Raw genomic sequence first — 9568 nt, 5'->3', positions numbered from 1 at the left:
TGAAAATGGATTTTAATTAAGTAAACATAAATAATCAGTGGATATTTATTACATATATAATATATATATATACACACACATAAATACACACACTTGTATATGACACATAAACTAATGAACATAAAAGGACAACGGTGTATAATATACATTTATATTATTTTTTTTAAAAAAAGGATAAAATTATAGTATTTCCATTTGATTTGAAATGGATTAATTAGTATATTTTGATTTTGAACAAAAACGAATGTCTTCAAATTATCCACAATCTAATAAAGATAATGAAACTTGTCAACATGATTTATTACTTGATAAACAACGATTTAAAACACATAATAAACATAATAAGAGCAATATTAATGATAATCATTTGAAAATAGTATCAAATCCTATTACATCTTCACTGGGTCATAATCTACAACGTATCCAGTTGACAACTGCAACAACATTAAGTACAAGTGGTTGTCCAATGGAATATGCCAGAATTAATACAACAGTAGATATTGTTCCTTCTGGAATACAACAGAGTAAGAATAGAAGTTTAAATGCTGCAATGGTTGCTCATCTTCATCAATTAGAAGTACGTAATCAAAGATTGGAAAAAGAGAAAATTAGTCTTGAACATCAATTGGCTCATATTCTTAAACGGTTGACAACAGATCAAACTATTAACAAAAATGAACATTCGAACAATGAAAACAGAGGTGAAGAACAACAACAAAATCCATCATTTTCATGTATTAACCAGAGTGAACAAGCATTAGTTGAAGAGAAAGGTAATATTCATCGGTATAGTGAGAAATCATCATTGAAACATGCACCAATCGCTTGTTTTGATGATGTGTCAGATAAAAGAAGTTTACTCGAATCATTAAGTGGATTTAGTTTAGGTGAATATTCAAGCTTATCCGATGCTTACGATGATATTTGTTTAAATAAAAATCCTTTGAATGATGTAAATGATTCAGATTTATCAGAATTATTTTACACTGAACAAAAAACATTAGCCCATGATGATAGGTGTATCACAAATCAACTAATCACTGAACAATCAACACATAAAGAAAACAGCGTGACGAATCAAAATGAAGTTGATAATAAGCAATCATTTATGAAATTTGAGAAGGAAATAAAACAATCTAAAGAATATTTACCACTTTCGCCTGAGGAATTATTGATTTATCGACCGGATGATAAAGCGCATCATGATGACAACGATAACAATAGTGAAAGTTACTATAACATTAGCACATCATCGATTAGTCCATCACCGAAACCTGGGATTCAACGAAGAACATTATCATCTCGTATGAGAAGAGTTATCCCGACACGTAACGAAAGATTCTCTAGTTCACTCTCTGTTGAATCGTATGACTCATCAATTGATTCTATGATCATCAACAACCATGAAATGTGTGATAATGAACAGTTAATTAACTTAAATTATTATAATAACATGCATAATCAGTCTACATCCTTACCAGTCTCACCAGTTACCCCGAAAAATTGGATATCTAAAAACGATTTCTTAAAATCGATGAAAGATTATACAACGAAATCAAAACTTTCTTCAAAAATCAATACAATACTTGATTCAAGCAATATTTCTACACTATATTCGGGTGGAATACGTAAAAGTATTCACCAACAAAATAGTTCAAACATGAGAGGATCTAATATTTCTGAAGTTTCCAATCCAACTACTTTTAGTTCAAATACACCACAATCACAAAATAAAAATAGTATGATATCTATAAACAAAAATAACCTGAATAATGGTCCACCAAAAATTCACATATCAAGAAAACACTTATATGAACCAAAAGAATGTTTACAATTTAGTGATACAAGTAGTTCAATGAGTCAAACTGAAAAATCTGAAAATAATTTATTACAATCATCATTATCTCATATTAAAAATAATAAAACAACTACTTTAAATAATAATAATAATCAATCAATCAATTGTACTATAATATCTCATTTAAAAAAATCAATACAAAATATACAATCTACAAAACATAATATATCTTCAAATATAAATCAATCAACATACAATGTTCTAATGAATCATTTATCTTTTAACCAATCAATGATTGAATCATCAACATCATCATCATTAGAAGATCGATTATCATATATAAAATTAAATATAGGATCAATAAATGATTTTTTAAATACTAATTTAGAAACTTTGTTTTGTATTGATTTCAATGATTTATTAATTAATCAAAAAAATCAATTAGCTTTAAAATATTTTTCAAAATTTATTCAATCTATTGATGTATTTACGTGTATATCAGGTAATTCATATTTATTACAAAATATTCAATTAAATTTAATACATTTAATGCCTATTATAATAATAAAACAAACAAATGATAATAATACCATAATAAATTATGATCAATCAAGTGAAACAAATTCTGAATTAAGTTTCTATCAAACTATTAGTGTGAATCAATTTTCGGCAATAGATTTAAATAAAACAAATGATTCATTATCCATTAAATCATTAAAACAATTTGAAAATTTATCAAATAATTTATATAATTTAAAATTAAATACTATTGAATCATCTAATCAAATGAATTTATTAAAACAATCTAATTTATTTGATAATTTATCCATATTAAATGATATAAATAAATCATTAATATGTGAGAATTATTCAGGTATTTTATTAAAATTAAATAATCATTTAAAAATATGGCATCATTATTGGTGTATACTTACATCGAAAGGTTTATTTTTGCATCAATATCAATCAACAATTACATTGAATCAATCTACAATAATAAATCAACCAAAAAAAGTTATTCTTTATACAGATATTCATAATGTTCGTCGTCCAACAAACATGTCAACATCAATAAATCAATTAATATGTACAAGTTTACCTAAAAATGATTCATTATTATTATTATCATCTGGATCAGCAACAACAGCGACAATGTCAACTATACGTAACAATATAGAAACACGTCCAAATGTCAGTGCACCAGTTTCACGAAAATTTACATATATTGAAAGTATGCCTAAAATTCGTGTAGAAAAATATTTTGAACTGGTATTACATGATAAGAAGGTGTATCGACTACGTGGTGTAACTAGTCAAGAAACGACAAAGTGGTTAAGTTTGATAAAAAATATGCTTCGAATCAATGAAGCTGAACAGATACTGAATAAATATAAATCACAAATTACTAAAGAGGGTTGGTTGAAACGTGTAAGAAAAGGTCAGATTGCATGGTTTTGGTGTCGTCTAGCCGGTTTTTATTTGATTTATTCATTAAGTCCACAGAGTACAGTCCCGGTTGGTTGTAAAAATTTAAAAAATTCATATATACATGTAATTGGTAATCAAACATCTAGCCTAGAGCGCGAAGTAACACAAAGAACAAATAAACTATCCAGTATATCCACAGATTTTCATAATTCAGCCCAATTACTAACATCTAGTTCAGACTCAGATTCCCTTTTGATTAGTTTAAATTGTTCAAAATTAAATCAAGAAAGACAACAGACAATTAAAATATGGACACCGGAACATGAACCTATTTATTTATTATGTCCTACGGTTGAAGAATGTGAACAGTGGAGAGATAGTCTAATTCGAGCGACGTTACACTCTCCCACAATTATTGATTCTAGTGACATACAAAAGTCACCATTGTCATCATCAGCATCATCATCCCTTAAATTATTTGAAAATATTCGAGAAATATGGAAACAACTAGTAAATTCATCACATATAAATAATTTATATCATTCTATTGTTTCAATTAAAGAGCCTATTTCAAAAACTATATCAACTGAATACACTGAGATTAGTTTACGATTATTTAATCATTTACTATTTCTTTGTCATCCACAAATTGATTTAATTGAAAATTCAAATTCACGTACTATGGAAATACCATTGAACAGTTTAATCAATAGTTCACAATGGTTAACATTAAAATACTTAATTGTGAAACAATTAATATACTTTTGTACAAAATATCCCATTTTAAAAGATGAACTTTATTTACAATTAATTAAACAGGTCATTTTTTCTGGTATACATACAAAACAAATACCAAAAGATGCTTATATAATTTTATTTAAAAATAAAATTATAAAACGTACTTTTGCAGTACTTGCATGTACTAAAAGTCAAGAATTAACAGATGAGTCAAACATTATCACTAGTCATTTGAAATATTGTAATAATTTTAAACAGAGTGAAGGGAGTACTTTTTATCTTCAAATTGGGAATCGGTATAAACAATCATTATCTGAAGTTACATCTCAACTGACATCGTCACCGATAGCTAAACTAAATATACCACTAACTAATTTGAATAATAATCGAAAACCAGAACATTGGTGGCCTTCTATAGCAATGTGGGAATGTTTATGCTTATTTTTAGCATTTATGTTACCATCCGATCCAGTTGTAGAATGTCTTCAACAAGTTTTCAAGTTATACATGGATCCAATGCGTTTAATTTCATCAACAGGATCATCCAATGAAATTGATCCATACGAGAAAGGGAAATCAGAAAGTGTACAATTGAAAATAAGATATTTCACAGAAATCGCTGGCTATGCAGCATTTTGTCGTGACACATTAAATCGAACTAAACTATATGGTGGTCGCGATCAATACCCATCAGTTTTAGAAGTGTTCACTATATCCATTCGTAATCCTAACACTCATGTATATCCTTTCTCATTGCCAATTTACTTACCATTTGGATCAAATTATGAAGTGGTCAACTTTCATGGTAGTTCTACAATACAAGATTTACAAATACAAATTATTGAAAAACTTGGATTTCATGAAATCAGTTGTAAATATGCAATTCTATTTGGTATATATTTATGTTTAGGTGAATCAGTTATAGAATCTAAACATATTTATTTAAATCCACAATGGAAAATATGTGATATTATTTCTATGCATGAACAATTTAAATTAGAATATTTATTCAATAATAATCAATTAAAACAAGAACAAGAACAATCACAACAACAAATTGATTCAATTAGAATTGATCAAATTTCAGTTAAACTTTTATTTAAAGTACAAACATTTAAATGGAAAATTTTACGTAATTTAATATTAAATAGATCAAATATATTTTTATTAAATTTTATTGTTCATCAAATACATTCTAGTATATTATCAAATCATTATCAAATACCAATATATGGTATTGATTTTATTGATTTAATTGTTTATTTATGTCGCGCTGATTATTATGATTATTCAGAATTACAAAAACGTCATGAACATATAACATTTAATGAATTAATAAAAAATTATTTTCCTATTCATTGGTTATCATCATCGTCATCTTCTTCCTCTAATAATGATAATAATCATTCAATTGATTCACAATCATTTATAAAACTTAAATTAATCATATTAGATCGTTGGACAAAACTAACAAAATGTTCATTAAATTCAAAATTTCATTTAAATTTTAATAAAATAAATATAGATACTACTAATAAAAATGAGAATATTATAAATAAACAAAATCATGAAAATCAAATAGATTTAGCTACATTTTATGCTTGTTTTAATTATTTAAAACATTTAAAACATTTATTCTCATATAGATTTGCATGTTCGGCATATATTGCTCGTATAAATAATTTAACATCAATAAATAAAAATCAATTTATATGGATTGTACCACAAGATGAAAAAATCAATTTATTAACATGTGGTATATATAAATTAACAAATTTAGAAATATTCAATAAAATCAATATTATAGAATCAAAAAAAATTTATTGTATAAAATCAATATTATATAAAAATATTATATCATATGGTGGTGAAAAAAATGGAACATTTTTTCTTGTTTATACTGAAGATATAAATACATTACAACCATATACAACAACATCTAAACCTTGTACAAATCAAGACTTATTATCAAAACGATATATTAATCAAATGAAAGAACCGAATTATTGTCCATCTTCTTCTTCTTCTTCTTCACCTTCTTCATTATCATCATCAAATTTTATAAATAATAATAATAATCAAAAAAATATATCTCAACATCAATCATATCATTATAATAAAGAATGGAAATTAGCAAATACACAACAAAATGTTACAATCAAAAAGTTAAAATTTTTTCTAATCGATTTACATGCATTGATGGATTTAACAAATGTACTTACATTTTTAATCAATATACAAAATAAAAACTGAAATTAAATAGGAATAATGTATTTGTAAAATCAAGGAATTCCTTGAAAAAGCTTAGACCAGTTTGCCAGGCGAAACGTTAGATTTACTACAAATTTATTCGCTGAGATTTTACAAATATATATTATTCCTATTTAATGTCTTACATCAACTCGGCGCTCAAATACTGTGAAACTGTTCGCTCTAATTTAGACGAAAGTTCCTATAAATCTGAAATTATTTTAAAAAAAAGAGCATATACATTAAACAGAGGGGTTTCGGTATGTAGAAGTTTTTTTATGGAGAAAAATAATTTTGATCAATATAAATTATCAAAGGATTAAATTAAATCTTTATAGATGTGTTTATTATTATAGATGATGAAATGAGAAAGTAAATTTTCAACTTTTGTATTCTGTGATTTGTATAAAAAAATTTATTTTTTTAAAACATTTTATTATCATTTTTATAAAGAAATTTTCCCTAATTATATATATATATTCGTACATATCTTTTAGAAATACATTTTTGTACATATGGATCAATCATATATGGATCCTTTTGTTTGTGTACGATTAACTCTTCTAATTTCTGTATGTACAATTAAACTTTCCTCTCTTCTATTTTCACTATTATGGACGTACACACAGATCCACACATGCATACACATTTACTATAACAATCTTTTCAAACTTTCTGTTTTCTTAATGACGTTTTCCTTTTTTCAAATTGTTGTAATCTTACTTTTGTTTTTGTCATTGCTGCTTAGATAATCATTTTTTTTGTTTATTTGTCAAAAGGAAACATTAAGGATTTTACAAATTGTAGTATTTATGTTTAGTTTTTATTTAATAATTTAATATGATATAGTTCGGGGAAACGTATTTTCTTAAAAAATTTTTATGATTATGAACCATTTCATTCCTGACAACATAGAAATTATCATATGTAGGAAGAAATAAAGAATAAGCAAAATCATTCTCTATTAATTAGTGAAAGTCTTGTTTTATTTTGTCTCATTTGTACAAAGAATTTTTCTAGAACAATGTAAATAACTAAATAAATATTTTATTTATTTACTTATGAATTTTATTTATTTTTAAAAGAAAAAAAATTGATGTCAACTAATTCCATCACATGATTTAAAAAAAATAAAGGTACTAGTTTAATGGATTTTATGGTTGATTGTAAGTTGTATCTAAATTATAATAAGAAATAATTTTATTAGTTGAGATCATGAATCAATTGAAGCTAGAACACCATGGAAAACCTGGACTGCTGAGGATTCCCATAAAAGGACTAAACGGCCGTCCAGTGTTTCCAGGTTTTCCATAGCTTCAATTGATTCATGAACTCAACTATTGAAATTACTATAATATCCACAAAACCCTTTCTAATATTAATAAGAAGTAATTGAAAAAAGTATGTTTAATAAATAAAAAGTGATAAACAATTGATTATATATTATGATTAAATACAGATTTTTGAGAACATAAACAAACGTTTACGTGGTTAGCTAGCTACAGAGATACTTAGTATCAATCTAATTACATTCAAATGAGATAAATGATTGAAGCAAAAAGGAGGACTTATTCAAGTGTAGTGATTGTATATATTACAAGATTTAGTTGTTTCTTTTTCGTATGCAGTCGATAAACAGAAAGATAGATTAGTCGATAAGTAATGTCTTCAGGATAATTCTTAATGCTTTGTATGTCAATCGTCCTGATAACCGTTACTAGATAACTCTCAACAGCGTACAAATTTTATTATTATCGTATTTATTATCGTACAGCTCAGATAACAAAGTCACAAGCATAATAAGCGAATATGAACGGAATACGAGTGTGAGTGGAATGAATTATTAGGATTTAAGGAGTATATATATCACCGGAAAGTGAGTCAGTCATCAAGTTATTTAAGCAACCGATACAAGATAGTAGGAGGGTTAGTCATGTACGGTGTAACACGTGATCAAGCATACATACTCATACAGACATGATGATAATAACAATACAAAGTTATCTTAAAGTCGTTACTGTTTGAATGACACTGTCTACCAAAGTGGTTAATTGAGAGGCTTAACAAAATTAAATGTAGACAGACTCAAGTGTAGGTGACGTGTTACTGTCAAATGGTAATAGATAAGTGACTAGTTGTAAATTTCATATCAGAAAACCACAAAAATAATAGTCCTCTCAAGTTTAAAATAAATACTAGGTAGTCTACAAGTACCAACATGTCTCAGATCAACAGTCAATGATTTCCTGAACTTATACACATGTTGGTTTGACCTCTTCTAGCCTTCCTCCGAAATGTTCCAACGGATGCATCATTTCGTTAGCATTTCCTGTCTTTACAACTACGTGCAACGCATTCAAATTGCTAAAAGACCTTTTTACCGAGGTAAGTATTCTGAAGCCCCTAATTTATTACTTTTGACAATTATAAAAGAAAAAAAGCATGTGACCAACCCGTTTCTTCTGAATGTTCGAGAACATTAATTCTGAAGACGATGAGTGATGTAAAACTGACAGCTCACATTCTGGACGTGAAGTAGATTTGAATATAAGAAGTTAAGGTCTCTCAACGAGGAGGATAGCTTGGAATAACAATGCTGACATTTTAAAATCTAAACTATTTGTAATAAACCGCAAACTTGACATTGTAAGTATATATACATATATGTTTCAGTTAGTCTTGACTCAAGACAATAAAGCATTCAGTTCGTCTTGGTTTAGGATAACTCACCAATGAATATTGCTAGTGGTGAAATATTAATTTACATTATAATGAAATTCCAACAAAACTATTTAGATTTAAATAAGCATTGAATTATACAAATGGACAACTTTCACTTTTAGATAATGATATCTTCACATTTAGTAGTATTGTATAGGTAATATAATGAAATCGTTTGTTACTGGTGACAATGTAAGTTAAAACAAGAACATGGTTAACTTTTAAAGCCGTTTTTCAAACACTCAACCTACTTTGAGTAATGAGTAAACAAGTAAACATTATAATATTATCCTAGTTGAGCGCATTTGCTTTGTGATGGCCTTGAAATAAAAACAGAAAACCGAAATTAACATTTGAAATATAAACAAGATCAATTGGGTAAAGAGCATATTTCTCTGTGATAATAGTGGAAAAAAACAAAGAAAATAATTGTCAAGGAAATAAAAGTTCAATATTTTTTAAAATAAAACAAAAAAAAATACTGATCAAGGTCAAATGGTTCAAAAGTTTCGAGAGTTCATAGATTGTATTGGAAATTATTTTATACTTGAAGGAATCAATAGAAGATGTATTTAATCATTCATTATTATCTATTCCGCATTGTATTGTTTATTTATTATCATAACATTTAGG

General features: G+C 26.5%; 1 protein-coding gene across 1 annotated transcript; it reads left to right on the top strand.

Moving 5' to 3' along the window:
* Nucleotides 1–244: 244 nt before the first annotated feature.
* On the top strand, nucleotides 245–7709 carry Smp_130510 (hypothetical protein; the record flags this gene model as incomplete). The annotated part of the gene is made up of 4 exons (XM_018790009.1): nucleotides 245–1847; nucleotides 2742–4045; nucleotides 4223–5068; nucleotides 7674–7709. The coding sequence occupies 4 exons, from the start codon at nucleotides 245–247 to the stop codon at nucleotides 7707–7709; spliced, it is 3789 nt and encodes a 1262-aa protein (XP_018646387.1).
* Nucleotides 7710–9568: the final 1859 nt, after the last annotated feature.

Source organism: Schistosoma mansoni (assembly GCF_000237925.1).
Source record: "Schistosoma mansoni, WGS project CABG00000000 data, supercontig 0126, strain Puerto Rico, whole genome shotgun sequence".
Taxonomy (NCBI): Eukaryota; Metazoa; Platyhelminthes; class Trematoda; order Strigeidida; family Schistosomatidae; genus Schistosoma; species Schistosoma mansoni.
The sequence above is the reverse complement of the archived record's forward strand: the minus strand, read 5'-3'. Positions and strand labels throughout refer to the sequence as shown.